Below are 17,160 nucleotides of genomic sequence, written 5' to 3' on the forward strand. Positions count from 1 at the left end.
TAGGCCTAGTAACAACACTACACAAGAACCACACTAATGAGCCCCGTGGCAGTTCTACCCGTAACGTTGTCATCCGACCATGTCTTCTGGGTGCTTCACGGTTTTTGTCAGGCACTGTTATTTTAAACTTACGCTTTGTCAACTTCATTGATACTTTAGTTTCTACAGTCCTGTGACTAGTTCCGAACGTGAAAGCACACAACCCTAAAACGACAACTAGTTTCTGTGTTACAGTGTCCGCTGTCTGCTGCCTGTATTTCGGGCGCAAGACTTATGTGGTGAATACCTAAATCACTTCACGGGAAACAATACACTAAAACTGAAATTTTTAAACGTCTAGAAACACAATTTCACACAGCCAAAGAAAGCGGATCGGTAGCCCGGTATTATCACATTCAAGTGTGGGTCGCAGCAGTTTCTGGTGAATTTACTGCCGACATGTTTTAAATCTCCTTTCCATTTTGTTTGTCTTAATCTATCACTTCACACAAGCGTATCAGTCAATGTCTTGCGGTGAAATGATCGTATGGGATTTCTGGCTGAGAACCCCATTCGGGGGTTGTTCGGCCGCAAAGTGCAAGTCTTTACTTGACGACACGTCGTCGACTTGCCGGTTGATGGCCATGGTAACGCAGCACCCGATGCCCTTGAGGGCGAGGACCGTAGCATGCAGATAGCAGAAACATTTGTGGTAGATGTGAACAGGTTCATTGTGAGAGAAAACCTAAACGAAGATTGAATGTGGAATAGTGACCACACTGGAGAAAAATCAAAGAAGATTGTCACAACCAAGTCCACACTCAGTCGCTGTGTCCATGGACGACTGATCTGAGAACTAACTTTACATTAGTCTGCAGGATACAGAGGACACTTTAACCGCAAAGAGTACCCGGCACATCGGCGTTGAAGCGTGTAAAAGCAGAAAAATAACTGAGAAGTACGTAAGACTTTTACTTTCGCTTCTACACTGAAGAGCCAAAGAATCTTGTACACCTGCATAATATCGTGTAGAGCCCCCACGAACACGCAGAAGTGCCGCACACGACGTGACGTGGACTCGACTGATACTCGAAGGAACTGACACCATGAATTCTGCAGGGCTGTCCATAAATCCGTAAGAACGCGAAGCACGGGATCCAACATATGCTCAATGATGTTCATGTCTTGGGAGTTTAAGGACCAGCAGAACTATTTAAACTCAGAAGGGTATTCCTGGAGCCACTCTGTAGCAATTCTCGACGTGTGGGATGTCGCATTGTCCTGTTGGTATTGCCCAAGTCCGTCGGAATGCACAATGGGCATGAACGGATGCAGGTGTTCAGACAGGATGCTGACGTACGTATCACCTGTCAGAGTCATAGCTAGACATATCAGGGGCCCCGTATCACTCAAATTGCACACGCGCCACACCATTACAGAGCCTCCTACAGCTTGAACAGTCCCCTACTGAGTAGTATCTGTCGGATTCATGACCTTGTCTCCACATCCGTATACGCCCATCCGCTAGGTACAATCTGAAACGAGACTCGTCAGACCACCCAACACGTTTCCAGACATCAACCGTCCATAGTCGGTGCTTTCGGGCACAGGCGATGCTTAAAGCTTTCTATCATGCAGTCATCATGGATACAGAAGTGAGCCTTCGGCTCCCAGACCCCATATAGACGATGTTTCGTTGAATGGTTCGCATGGTGGTAATTATTGATGGTCCAGCATTGAAATCTGCAGCAATTTGCGGAAGGGTTTCACTTCCGTCACGTTGAACGATTCTCTTCAGCCCTCGTTGGTCCCGTTCTTGCAGGAATCTTTTCCGACCGCAGCGACGGTGGAGGTTTGATGCTTTACCGGATTCCTGATATTCACTCGAGAAATAACGGTACGGGAAAACCCCCACTTCATCGTTACGTCGGTAAAGCTGTGTACCATCGCTCGTGCTCCTACTGTAATACCACGATCAAACTCACGTAACTCTTGATAAGCTGCCACTGTAGCAACAGTAACCGATCTAACAACTGCGCCAGATAATTGTTGTCTTATATAGGCATTGCCTACAGCAGCGCCGTATTCTGCCGACTAACGTATCTCTGTTCTTCAATACTCAAGCCGGTAACGACTTCTTTAGCACTTCAGTGCAGATGTTCACTTGACGACACAAGTAGGTGGCGCTGGATGAATTTTGAGTAGTCCGCCATGACACACGGAAGGCAATCACATTACAGTGTTTACAGCACTGCTCCTATAAGTGAAGGACACTTATCAGAGTATAATTCAGCGGCTTACGTGACTGACACATTGATACTCAGCACGAAATATACATTATGAAAAGATACACAAGAAAACCTAATCCTATAACTCAGAGGATATCAGTCTTGGGGAGAGGCACCTGAAGTCGTGAGGAGGATTCAAGAACCGAGTACAAGTAACAAACAATTGAATATCGCAGCACTTAGTACATGACTTAATTCGGTGGCCTAGTCGGCAGACCGATAAGCTGTAAATGATAAAATCATTTTCATGTTCACCGTAGGCTGCCAGAAATTTTTAAACAGGTGAACTTTATTACATCATGTAGTACATAACTGGCTAGTTTCGGTCTGTGGCTAGTTTCGAATGTCTGCAGGTGTGACACTTTTTCTAACGTCGTTACACTTTAAAAAAGTGTCATCAGGATGCATTACATCTCGCGATGGTTAATAGTCATAACGTTTTGGTTCATCAGCTGGTCCGTGCACGATTTCGAGTTTGCTAAAAACAGAACTTACCTCTGTGGGTACCACGACCGTGCTTTCGTTGGTGTTGATGTCCGTGACAACCATCTGGCCATCCTTCGCGTGGAACAGCTTGCTTTCTGGAACAGTAGACACCACAGTTAGTTATCGATTCGTCCACTAGTGAAACCACAAATGCGAACCATCCACTTTCTTCGTCTTCGGTTGCTCGAGACGCTAAGAGCTGATGGTTCACATATTCTGTCACAACGCTGCTCTCTCAGTTCTCACACGATTTACATATAACAGTCGCAATAAGAAAAACGCTAGAATAATACGCATATATAATATACAGCGGCACAGCTGACGTTTGATTAACACAGTTTTCAAAATACACAGTAACAAGTTTTACTACATTTCACAATTTCCCACGGAATTCAAATGTATGTCGTTGCTTTACCTACTCTGAATAAAATTTCATATTTTTAAATAGCATTTCATTAACTCCACGAAAATACAAATCAAAATAATTTTATTAAGAAATTCTTTCTCTTAGTTAGAATATTTTTAACAATGAGAAAATGATTTAGTTTGGTTAGGGAACGTGGTCCATTTTCTTTCGAAACAAAGCAAGTTCACATCTGTCAGAGGGGGCTTAATACCATTAAGTACCATCCTTTCACAGTTACCTTCTTGAAGTTTTTTCTCTTCTGGATAAGAATAACTTTTGCTTGTCCTGATCAACTGAGTGTTATTGTTGGAAGCAAAACTATATCGCCTTACTGTTTTAGGAATCTCCAGTGGTTTATATAGTTCGAAACAGGATATTTGAATTTAAGAGACGGTTCATTCAAGTTTTACAGTATCTTATGTGCACGATCTTGGGCAAATAAGTTTCCTCTTCAAGAACTGGAAACAGAATTTTTATATGATTTATGCTATGTATATTAAGCCTTATACTGCCACAAATATATAGATGATATAATTGTCACAGATGAACCACAGGGAACAAACAATGTGCCCATTCTGATAACGTACACTCTTACGTTCATTTTACACTGAAGAGACAAAACAACTGGTACACCTAACTAATATCATGTAGAGTCCCAGCGAGCTAGCAGAAGTGCCGCAACACGACGTGGCATGGACTCGACTATTGTCCAAGTAGTTCTGAGCGGAAATGTTTGAACTCAGAAGTTTATGGGCCCACTCTGTAGTAATTCTGGACGTATGGGGTGTCGCATTGTCCAGCTGGAATGGCAGTCCGTCGGAATGCACAGCAAACATGAATGGATGTAGGTGATCAGACAGGATGGATACGTACGTATCATCTGTGAGATTCGTATCTAGACCTATCAGGGGGTCCCGTATCACTCCACGTGTAAAGGCCCCTACCGCTACAGAGCATCCACCAGTTTGAACAGTCACCTACTGACATGCTGTTGATGGCCCAGCTAACACTTGTTGATGGCCCAGAAGTTAAATCTGCAGCAATTGACGGAAGGGCTGCACTTCCGTCTAGTCGAATGGTCCTCGTCGTTGGTTCCGTTCTTGCAGAATCTTTTTCCGTCAGCAGCAACGTCGGAGATTTGATGTTTTACCAGACACCTGATATTCACGGTACACTCGTGAAATGGTCATACGGAAAAATACCACTTGATCGCTACCTCGGAGATGCTGTGTCCTATCGATCGCGCGGCTACTGTAACGCCACGTTCAAACTCACTTAAATCTTCATAACCTGCCATTGTAGCAGCAGTAACCGATCTGACAACAGTGCTAGACTCTTGTTGTCCTGTACAGGTGCTGCCGACCGCACAGATACATTTGACTTTTTACGTATTTCTGTATTTGAATACCCATGCCTATACCAGTTTCGTTTGCGCTTCAGGGTAGCATGGAACTGGAAACGGAAGGAGTAACACGCTATCCAGAGGTCAAAATAACGAAGTCAACGAGACAAATCATCAGTACCTTTATAAAAGAAACGACCACAAACGTGGTAGGCCCTAACACAAAAATGCCGACCACTCGTGTCATGTGGAGTGGCAGTAGTCACACAGTGACCCCACAGCACAAAACAATGGATACGGCAGTAAGCTAAGAAATGGTGATACATGTTTGGTTCGAAACAGTAGTAAAAATCAGTTGCAGAACACAGATAATCGTTATTCTTTTTCACAAGATAGATAGGCGAGAAATTATAGGATAAATATTTACTCTTTCAAGGACGTCACACGATATTCGGATTTTTGTATTTAAAAAAATATATATATGGTACTTGAAGTTCAGAACTAAAATATCGCTTACAAAAACGAGTGCAATGCAACTGTCGAAACTCGAAACATCTCGAGAAAATCAGCTTTCAGGATTTTAGGTCATGTTTAATACAGTAAAGCTTAGTTGTTTTTCTAGACCTGCTTGAAGTGTGGGCGACTGGATTCTCTTGCTAGTGGAACAGTATTTTTTAACAAAGATACATGTTCTATAATCATTTTCGTGAAGCATAAAATACATAAATATAGAAAAAATTAAATATCTAATTTTAAAAAAATTTAAACAAACTTGATTAACAATATTTTACAAAAGATTGATAATTAGGAATTTATATTTGCGATGCAAACTTGAGTTTTGTGTATGGCATGTAATTAGAAATACTAATACGTCCATTTTGCATGAAATTACAATTAGATGTGTTAATTTCCGTAGATCTGCCGAATTTTATATGTAAATGACATAGATATTCGAACTAAACGGGCAAAAACAAAAAGTGATGGCCGAAAAAGGCAATGGATTCAGCGTTTAATAGTCTTCAGCCCTACAGATTTTTCTGAAAAATTTGAGAACTGCGTCAAACTCCTTTCGCCGACATATTTGAGTTCTGAACCAAACGTAACATGAAAGGTCTCCATGTCAAAGAGAATGATCGCAGTTATTTCAGAAGTATGTGACGCGCGTTTGTGAGTTTGATTCTCTCAACAGCCAAGCCTTACCAATTCAGCTATCCGAGATAGCCTTACAGCTTGCTTTTCTCAGTGTTTTCGCCTCACAGATCCTAGCTCCCCAACTGCATTCAGGATCTAAACGAGCCCCCCACTCAAGCAGAATTGCTATTGAACCTGTAGCTTGTGGCGTGTCATTACGTAGTTCAGTGTTAATTTTGAGCCTCTGCAGATGCTGTATGGAGAGGGATCAATGTGGCTGGATCCCCACAATTTGAAATTCATCTGTCCTGATGCAGCATTCTGGTGTGTAACGTGAAGCTAACTGACGATATAGGCTGTGACGGAATTTTGTTTGTTTCCATAAACCAACGTTTATGAAAAATTTTGTTATGCTGTTACATAAAATTATATATCACATTCAACTCAGTGTCTTCCGTAATTTAGAAGATTCAGAGATTTTCTTGAAAGTCTGTTTTCCATATTTAAAAACAATTTAAGTTATTACAATTTGTGTGTGTGTGTGTGTGTGTGTGTGTGTGTGTGTGTGTGTGTGTGTGTGTTTTTGAAAGCCTCTGAGCACTATGGGACTTAACAGCTGTGGTCATCAGTCCCCTATAACTTAGAACTACTTAAACTTAACGAACCTAAAGACATCACACACATCCATGCCCGAGGCGTATATAGGACCGTCCATTGATAGTGACCGGGCCAAATATCTCACGAAATAAGCATCAAAGGAAAAAACTGCAAAGAAAGAAACTCCTCTAGCTTGAAGGGGGAAACCCGATGATGGCGCTTTGGTTGGCCTGCTAGATGGCTCTGCGATAGGTTAAACTGATATCAACTGCGTTTTTTAAAATGGGAACCTCCATTTTTGTTAGATATTCGTGCAGTACGTAAAAAAATATGAATGTTTTAGTTGGACCACCTTTTTTTCCCTTAGTGATAGATGGCGCTGTAATGGTCACAAACGTATACGTACGTGGTCTCACGTAACATTCCGCCAGTGCGGACGGTATTTGCTTCGTGATACATTACCCGTGTTAAAATAGACCGTTTACCAATTGCGGTAAAGGTCGATATCGTGTTGATGTATGGCTGTTGTGATCAAAATGCACAACGGACGTGTTCTATATAAGCTGCTCGGTATCCTGGACGACATAATCCAAGTATCCGGACCATGTGCCGGATAGTTACGTTATATAAGGAAACAGAAAGTGTTCAGCCACATGTGAAAGGTCAAACACGACCTGCAACAAATGATGATGCCCAAGTAGGTGTTTTAGCTGCTGTCGCGGCTCATCCGCACATCAGTAGCAGACAAACTGCGTGAGTATCGGGAACTCAAAAACGTCGGTGTTGAGAATGCTACATCAACATTGATTGCACCCTTACCATATTTCTATGCACCAGGAATTGCATGGCGACGACTTTGAATGTCGTGTACAGTTATGCCACTGGGCACAAGAGAAATTACGGGACGATGACAGATTTTTCGCACGCGTTCTATTTACCGACGTCATTCACCAACAGCGGTAACGTAAACCGGCATAATATGCGCTATTGGCCAACGGAAAATTTACGATGGCTGCGACTAGTGGAACATCAGCGATCTTGGCGGGTTAATGTAGGATGCGGCACTATGGGAGCTAGGACAAATGGCCTCCATTTTATCAATGTAAATGTAAATGGTGCAGTGTATGCTGATTTCCTACGTAATGTTCTACCGATGTTACTACAAGATGTTTCACTGCATGACAGAATGGCGATGTACTTCCAACATGATTGATGTTCGGCACATAGCTCGCGTGCGGTTGAAGCGGTATTTCATGACAGGTGGATTGGTCGTCGAAGCACCATACCATGGCCCTCACTTTCACCGGATCTGAAGTCCCCGGATTTCGTTCTGTGGGAAACTTGAAGGATATTTGCTATCGTGATCCACCGACAACGCCTGACAACATGCGCCAGCGCATTGTCAATGCATGTGCGAACATTACGGAAGGCGAACTACTCGCTGTGAAGAGGAATATCGTCACACGTATTGCCAAATGCATTGACACTGACGGACCTGATTTTGAGCATTTATTGCATTAATGTGGTATTTACAGGTAATCACGCTGTAACAGCATGCGTTCTCAGAAGTGATAAGTTCACAAAGGTACATTGGAACAACCAAAATAAAATGTTCAAACGTACCTAGGTTCTGTATTTTAATTTAAAACACCTACCTGTTACAAACTGTTCTTCTAGCATTGTCAGCCATATGTTTGTGACTATTACAGTGCCATCTATCACAAAGCGAAAAAAGTCATCCAACAAAAACATTCATATTTCTTTACGTACTACACGAATATCTAATAGGAGTGGGGGTTCCTATTTGAAAAAAAATAAAACGCAGTTGGTATCCGTTTGTTCTAAACAGCGCCATCTAGCGCGCCAACCATAGCGCCATCTGGTATCTCCCTTCAAGCTAGACAAGTTTCGTTCATTGTACTTTTTTCGTTTGATGCTTATTTCGTGATATATTTGGCCCGGTCACGAGGCCCACTGTCTTTATCCCGATCCGTACGAAGACTGGCTGTAAAGGTTTTTGAAGCTCAATCCATATTTTGCAAATAATATTTCTGCAATTAAATATCCTTCAAGAATTATGATTGGTCAATAATGGGACAACTCTCACTGTCACCAATGTCAATCATATAACCGCACTTTCACGGGTTCTGCAGCGACGGAATGTATTTCTCAGGCCACGGTCCTAACGTAATCAGTGCACACATTGAGTAAGGCTGTATGTCTGCTGGTGAGAACGAATAGACCGCGGATGGTCAAAGATGTGCATATTTATTATATCTGATTTTCATGATACATCTTCCAAGATTCTGATGTAGTTAAACTGGCCTGCCTTACTGCGATGCTAACTGCACGCGGTATATTACACACGCGTCGCCTGAAAACGATTTTTTTCCCTGAGGAACTTATAATTTTCTTGCACATGAAAATGTCTGCCGACTGACGATTAATCAAGATAACCATCGCAAGCGAGACATAAAAAACCAAAGTGTAGTGGCTAGCAGACACACAAAAATACTAAGGAAGACGCTCTTGACCTATTAGTGGCTACTCGGCCGACTAACAGAGTGACAGATGACCGACTCTCAAAGGTGTGTTTACACGAGCCATATTTTACAGCAATGAGTGGCCGCAATGTTGTTGCCGTCAAGATTGCTGCAACTTGGTTGCAATACATGGCAATTGTTCTGTATGGGGAAATAATGTTGATGTTGAAACTGGCTGCTGTCAGTTGTTAAGAATTTATTGCTCACGTGTTACCATTGTTGTTCCCCATGACCGGGCCATATCTGTTTCTGTCATTATTTCTAAACACTTCCCTCTTAGCTCTCAACCTTGCTTCCTCTTTCTCACGCCGACAGTGCTGCAGTGCCAGGTCACACGAAACATTATTTCGCTTCAGTTGTGAAGTAGGCGCCCGTATGCGGAGGCACTCATTTTGCTCGTTGTATACAGGAATACCGAGGTGAGCAAACAATCAATTCCGTAGCTATGATACGAGTATCTACGATCAATGCTGTGGTACACAGAAACTGATATATGCAAATCTGAAAAAGAACACCCTTTCTGCTACCACAGAAGATCTGCAGCAGTACCCGTAACATTATTCTACATAGGGTCTTAAGACGTCTGAACGTTTTTGAAGCTTCATTGTGAGTATTTCATGAGCAACAACTTGCCCCCAACTGTTTATTACTATTTTTGTACAGACCGCTTCTCACGTCCCATAAATGTACTTCGTTTATGAAGCTTCCTCTCTGTATTTGCGAACATCAATAAAAAATTAAGATACACATATGATATTTAGAAATGCTTCTCTGTATTACTTGTGGCCCTCCATGAAAGTGTTGTAAATGTCTTAACGAAAAGGCTCATCGGTGACAGGTGTGTTTTAAGGAGGTACATCAAATATGTTTATTAATCACCACTAGCCAAAAACGTAAGAGTGATCGATAGACTGGTTGTAATTGCACTGCGCAAAACGATTATATGATAACTTTTTCGAAACCACACAATTTCCCATAATCGCGGCGAAGTAGTTTGAAATTTGGCTCAAAGGTGTCTACAACCTTCCTCTGTGATAATGCGAAAACGTGCCGCTCTGCGACGCAGAAAGCAAGGTATTGGTAAGTGCGAAAAGAAGGTCAGAGCTCAGAAATTCATGTGGGGGTGGTAAGCTACGTTAAGGGTGCACATTGGCACCAAGTTTCACCGCAATTCTTCTCAACGCCACCGCTGACATCTCAGACAGTGAGAAGGCCACCACACTCCTATTACCCATATCACCCCTTTTCTGCGCTTGAGGTCAGGTCTGCGACACACTTTCCTTATGGGTGGCCGAGGAAAACATTTCAGACACACCGCTGCTGTATATCGACATGGAATAGGCACCAGGAGGTGGCATAAAGGGCGGAAATGAAAACACCTGCTCCCTTGGAGTATTCATTTACACACATTTCGCAGCCGGAAACAATTTGGAAAAAAAATGGCTCTGAGCACTATGGGATTTAACTACTGTGGTCATCAGTCCCCTAGAACTTAGAACTACTTAAACCTCACTAACCTAAGGACATCACACACATCCATGCCCGAGGCAGGATTCGAACCTGCGACCGTAGCAGTCGCGCGGTTCCGGACTGCGCGCATAGAACCGCTAGACCACCGCGGCCGACCGGAAACAATTTGGAGAGCGATGTGCAACAGAACGACATTGACTATCTTTGACACTGCTGACACCTCCCAGACAAATCAATCTTTCCCCATGAACATCGCGAGGCTGCAGTCTCTCTGAATGTGACCTGATCCCTTTGGACTTAAGTGCGAGCACATGTTTTAGTCAGTTATACAGTATAGAACCACTAGGGATCGTTCAAAACTATCCTATGGAATTTGAATACGATCTGGTGCAGCAAAAATAGTCAATGCTTTTTCAGCCACCCTGTTTCGCATCGTCCTGCTAAGTGATCGTGAGGGATTGGGGTTCGGATATGGACTGACACATGACCAACAGATAACAGTCCCCCAGTAGCCCCCACCCCAGCATTTCGCTATCAGCCTGTTGCCTCCTGCAGATCTTTATTGAGCACTTCAAAAACATAACTGTGCAGAGAAATACCTTTAACGATTCGTAATCGCCTGTGGGCAGGCAACCCCATCGACACCATTACGCCTGCTTGCAGGCATGGGGAATCAGATGTTCACATGGTTGCCTACCCACAGGTTGTTTCTGTATTGGTACAAACGTAAGTGCTCAACAAAGATGCGTGAGTTGCACCGAATTGGGGAGGTGTGGCGCGTTGAGTCTTAGAGGAATCCTATACCTTTTTTTATTAATGCTCGTGTCCAAATTACACCTTCTCCTCCATGATTACACTTTTTTTTTTTTTCAGCTTCGACTTAAAGTTCCAGTTTCATCGAATGGTTTTAAACGGTCTCTAGTGGTTTCATCTTGTGTAATATAGCAAATAGTTCTCTCACGCTACACTCCTAAAGAGGTCAGAACACGTTCAGTAGGGTCGCAGGCCCACAATGTTATTAGAGAAGGGCTGAATCGTCCGCGAGTGTGTCAGCAGTATCAAAGACTGAAGTACGTCGTTCTGTTGCACATCGCAGCGCGAACTGTCATTTGGGCTGCGAAATGTGTGTAAATGAACGCCCCCAAGTGAACAGGTCGATTCACTTACGCTCTGTATGCAATGTCCCGATGCCTTATCGATACTCAGCGGCGGTGTATTTGAAATGTTTTTCTCAGCAACACGCACGAATGTCGCTTATTTTCAACGCCAGATGTCGCAGTTCTGATCTCCAACTCGAGGCCTCAAGAGAAAGAGTTAAGTGCGGTTTGACGACCTTTACATAGTGTGATGCATCCGTGGTGCGGTTGGGTGGAAATAGTGGTGCCGGCAGCGGTGGTCTCGCGGTTCTAGGCGCGCAGTCCGGAACCGTGCGACTGCTACGGTCGCAGGTTCGAATCCTGCCTCGGGCATGAATGTGTGTGATGTCCTTAGGTTAGTTAGGTTTAAGTAGTTCTAAGTTCTAGGGGACTGATGACCACAGCAGTTGAGTCCCATAGTGCACAGAGCCATTTTTGAAATAGTGGTGAAATTTGATGCCAATGTGACAGCATTAACCCACCTTAAAACTCAGATAAACCTCCGAGCACTAGCCTCTTTTCCATATATGCCGACACCTTCGCAGAGCCCTAGCATGAAGTCACAGAGGACCTCGCTTGCACATCATCACGGAGGAGCCAAATTCCATTCTTCTGTGCCGAAATGAGGAGAAAATGACATGTTTGAAAAAGTGACTGGGTAATTCTTTTGCGCTGTGTAGTAAAGAGTCGTTCATATTGAGACTGGTCTTACAAAATATCCGAAGAATTGCTTTTAAACGACATATTCAAAGTCGTGTTTCAGGATTCTAGGGAAGATATGAGTCCAATAGTTCAGAAGCGAAACTTTAGCAAGCAGTACGCTTACTTAAGAAAAGAACCCCACGAATGCCTGTTTCAGTGTTTCTTGCTAACTTTTTTATCTGTGGAATACTAACACTGGCACTGGGGGGTCGCATTCACTTCTACTAGCTCGCTTTCGTCCGTTTCGCGGTCACTGTGTAACTTGGTAAACACTTCTGGTCTGGGAATATATTGTTGCAAACCTTTCTGGGCAACGGTGACTGGTAACGTTGTTGATGCGGATGCAATTCGTTGAGCCTAGTGTTGGTGGACTCCGCTGCTGGACCATATTGTCCGCAATACGCAATTTTTATGATCCATGTGGACGTACGTGAAGACAAAGCCGAAACATAAGTATGTCAGACTAAAAAAAAACTTATCGACACGAGGACGACGACATGGGCATAGTGACAGGATGAAGAAATTTGGGAACTTAGGAAGAATAAAGTTTATCAGTGGTTCTGCATACGTTGTAAAGTGTCACAAAAAGCGGAACATGTCTTATCTCGCTAAAGCATAATATGTGGTCTGCCATTACCATCATTGCCTATGCACATCTTTATTAAGGATTACCAGTGACTAACTTGACTGCAGAAAAAAATGAAAATATTCATTATTATGCTAATGGAAAGTAGGATATAGTGAGTGCGGAATTAAAACAACAGGTTTGATTACTGCATGAAAGTTTACTATAAAAAGGAAAGTGAGTTTGCCTGCAGGGTTTTTAGGGGAATATTACTTTAATGTCACCAATGACAGGTCATTAAACGTTATGGTTTGGATATAAACTGAGGGAATGATGAGAGCAGGAAGCACTGTCTAGTTGTGCTGTTCACAGTATACGAAACTTGAAGACTCTGACTGAAGAGGAACGACCTCTGTCTCATTATAAATAGTCAGACCTTCAGAACACTAGGAAACAAAGCTGATAGAGCTTTAACAACCCATCGTTAAGGAGATCATTAGAGGCAGTATTATCGCAGCTTGATGAACATGGGGCAGGAAACCTGCCGGCAAGTAAGGGAACAGTTCCTCATTGTAAGGGTACAATTCGTCATTTCGTCTCCTGTGACAGAAACATCACGAGAAATGAAGCGGGAATATACTGCTGGATTCTATACCTGTTCCTCTGGCACACCAACATGCAACATCCCGCCTGATCTGTCAAAATACAGTTATGGCTGTTTTCTTCATAGTAAGGTGTTCGCCATTTAAACCAATACTGTTTCAATGGACTGTCACCGGGAAGTGTTACGTAAGGCAAAACCACCTTCAGATTCAGGTGATAGGGTCAGTAAGTCTAGAGAAGAACGGTAACTAACAGTGTGAGAAGACATTAGCAGAACTTTACGCATTTTGTTATACGGACTTAATTTTTAAAATATTTTTTCCAGAATAAAAGACTGTTTTCGACGCAAAACGGACACACCTGGTTGCCTTCACAGTGCGGAGGTGTATGAAAGGACGCGTGACGGTGCACAGGGTATAGAGGCGACCCTTGAAGGATTGTGTAAGAAAGCTTTAAACAGCATGAGCGTTACATGCGGATAAAACTTACTGTATATACTGTAGCGGAGCATCAGGACAACTGCGACCAACAATGAGGTTTCCAAGAAGGAATGTAACTTCAATAGAGAAGACAGATACAAGCTTCCCAACGTAAATACGCAGCTACGGAGCGCGAGGAATACCAACAACGACATCTGAGCCATGAAAACACAAGTTCATAAACATTCCTCATCTCTTGCTCTCCCTCTTTCGCTCTCTATGGAATGAAGGTGTCCCACCAATAGTAGCAGGAGGAGATTTACCAAAGAGCTTCACTGTATCACCACAAGCGTGGGAAAATCCGTTTCATAAGCGAACGTGAAATTGGAATTCGAAAATGTTCAACTAGCAGTGAATAGAAGAAGATTCTGAAGAATATTTTAAGAGTTTGATCGAAGCGCTATAGAGTAGAAGAAACTGGGCAGGAAAATGATGTAGCCTAATCAGCTAGAAGATTTTATTTTCAATCAACATGGTGTCAGCAAGCACATGTCGTGTGAAACACACTTTTCACCCAGCTTGAACGACGAAGCTCACGTAGTGTTCGTGTTTCTTGATTTCCAGAAATCGACGGGTTCCTTTCCGTCACCTGGTAGGGAACGCATGCACAAGGAAAACAGTAGCGGTAGCAATGTCTTTGCTAATAGAACATCGCCTGGGTTCGTGACCATATCGGTTGGATCCCAGACTACTGGGAAACGGTGGCCTGGTCACGTGAGGCCTGATTTCAGTTGGTACGAGCTGATGGTAGGGTTCGGGTGTGACGCAGACCACACGAAGTCATGAGCCCAAGTTGTCAACAACGCGCTGTGAAAGCTGGTGGTAACTGCATAGTGGTGGAGGCTGTACTTACATGGGATGGACTGGGTTCTCTGGCCCAACTGGACCTGTCGTTGACTGTAAATGGTTGTGTTTGGCAACCTGAAGACCATTTGCAGACATTCGTTGATCACAATGTGCCATCTCACAGGGCCACAATTTGCAATTTATTCTGGACAGTTCGAGCGAGTGATTTGGCCACCCATGTAGTCAGACGGAAGTCTCACCGAACATTTTCGGACATACCCGAGAGCTCAGATCGCGCATAAAATCCTGCACCGGCAACACTTTGGCAATTGTGAACGTCTATAGAGACAGCATGACATTGTGTTTGCAGTGAACTTACAACGACTTTTTTAGTGCAATGTCACTGCGGCGGCGCGGTTCCTCTCGTCCTTTTGCACCCACCTTTAAAGTCGTTGAAGCAGATCGCCAATAGAAAAGCCGAACAGAAACATACCGTACTGCAACTCGCACCAGGCCGTATACAACGTTAATTATTTCAAGAATCGGGAAAAGGTCCTAATTTTGAATGAAAGGCGAAAATGCTGGCAAAACTTTGGTGTATTCTGAACCTTGAGAATTATACGCTCACTGCCAAGCCCGTGCTAATCTTAACACAGTCATGCACAATCCCTTTCACTCATGGTACCAAGTTTATGGTAATGTATTGCCCGAAATCTGAACAGCAGAACACTGATTGTTCTTAAATGAAAATGCTCGCCACACTATTAAGTTTATCGGTGTCTAATGCACTCAAGCTTTTAGTCACCCATCTGCTCAATATGCCACTCGGAATTACTGTTTTTCTGATATACAAACGTACTTAAAAAATCCGTACTTTCTAAAAAAAACACCGGAATAAATATTCCTTCATTTCAAAACACTTGCTTCGGATCCCGTACCATTAAAAGGCTCGGCTCCGAACACTTTTGGACTGCTGTATGCATTCTGTATCTCTAAGAGGAAAGGCGCGTGAAGAATACTTCATTCTCGTTGTTCGGTTCTCATTAAGGTCAATAGAAAAACATTCTCTCGCGTTAGTCCGCACTTTTCATGACTAACCAATCAACAAATAACATACTTTCGAACTGTATTTTTTCCCGATATAAGTATTTAACATTCTGATATTTTGTTTATATTTTACGCATTAACTATTTTCATTTACACTCGAATTAGCTTTACTTTTACCATAAACTTATTTAATATATAATGATGCATAATTCCCCGTCATCTGCATTCACACATCTGAAAGCGTATACAAATCCGTAGAAACATAAATAAACAAAAATTCCTTCAAGAAATAAATTTAACAATTCACAAAAACATTCTCTTAAGCTGTTTCTTGAGTGTCTCTGAGCACTGCTGTACTCTAACAGATGAAAATTAGAACTACGTACTCGACTGAACCCGCTTCAGACCCTCTGTCAAAGTGCACACATGAGTTATTCTCCCGATACACAGGCTCTCGACAGGAGTAATATAAGGCGCCACACCTTACCATGTCGAGTTGCTGCACTGCACCCGTAAAAGGAGGTACGACGATGACTTGTCACCTCAGAGTAATACAAGTGTTTCTAGGTATACATATCGCTAGTTGGTTTATGATTAGAATACGAATACAAGATTTGCAAAATCAATGAACAATGCTCAATGTCAACGAGAGGGGAGGATAGGAAATTGACATAGAAAATGGGCAAGAGGAGATGAACAAGTAGAGGGGCAGGAGAAGATGGAAAGATGGAGATATGGAGAGGGGGAGGAGGGAGGTAGGGAGGGAGAGAGTGAGAGAGGGGGGGTAGGTGGGAGGAGGTGATGGGTTGGGTTGGGTTGTTTGGGGGAAGAGACCAGACAGCAAGGTCATCGGTCTCATCGGATTAGGGAAGGACGGGGAAGGAAGTCGGCCGTGCCCTTTCAAAGGAACCATCCCGGCATCTGCCCCTAGAGCGATTTAGGGAAATCATGGGAAACCTAAATCAGGATGGTCGGACGCGGCATTGAACCGTCATCCTCCCTAATGCGAGCCAAGTGTGCTAGCCAGTGCGCCACCTTGTTTGTTGGAGGAGGTGATGGACAGATAGTTGGTGAGGGGGACGAGGTGTTGGGGAGGGAGGGAGGAAGGGAGAGAGAGAGGTGGGGGGGGGGGGGCAGGAGGACATGGACAGAGACAGTGGAGAGAAGGGGATTAGGTCGTACACCCAATTCTCAGATCTATTAAAAATGTGTGCTTCCCCTTTCTTTCTTTTACATTCAAGCAGACAGAGCCGTTGCAAAGCGTGGTCAGGTACAGAAACTTTGATAGACAGTTCTGATTAGTAATATCACTCAGGCTCCTGAATCTGAAGTAAAACGATTCTGACTTCGTAAGCGATGGTTGCAGAGTGGAGCTGAGAGGCGCTGTGCTCTGCCTTATGTGATCTTCCAGAAGCGGCGGCATGTGGAACCTCTTATAAGGCGTGTCTACACCTACGCCGCTCACTCGGGTAGCTACTGTCCTCACTTGTTATTACGTCGTGAGGGACCACCTCTGACACGGGACTACGTTCTTCGGACTACTGCACAGTGACAGAGGTATTATTAGACTGTAGACTGCCCATCGACCGGGAGTCAGTGT

General features: G+C 43.4%; 1 protein-coding gene across 1 annotated transcript in view; it reads right to left on the minus strand.

The window, feature by feature from the left end:
- Positions 1 to 17,160, minus strand: part of LOC126272338 (venom dipeptidyl peptidase 4-like) — a 281,131-nt gene that overhangs the window by 209,415 nt on the left and 54,556 nt on the right. The window contains exon 3 of the mRNA XM_049975126.1: positions 2,763 to 2,848. Coding sequence (XP_049831083.1) covers positions 2,763 to 2,848 — 86 coding nt within the window. The remainder of the gene's footprint in view (positions 1 to 2,762; positions 2,849 to 17,160) is intronic.

Source organism: Schistocerca gregaria, chromosome 5, assembly GCF_023897955.1.
Source record: "Schistocerca gregaria isolate iqSchGreg1 chromosome 5, iqSchGreg1.2, whole genome shotgun sequence".
Taxonomy (NCBI): domain Eukaryota; kingdom Metazoa; phylum Arthropoda; class Insecta; order Orthoptera; family Acrididae; genus Schistocerca; species Schistocerca gregaria.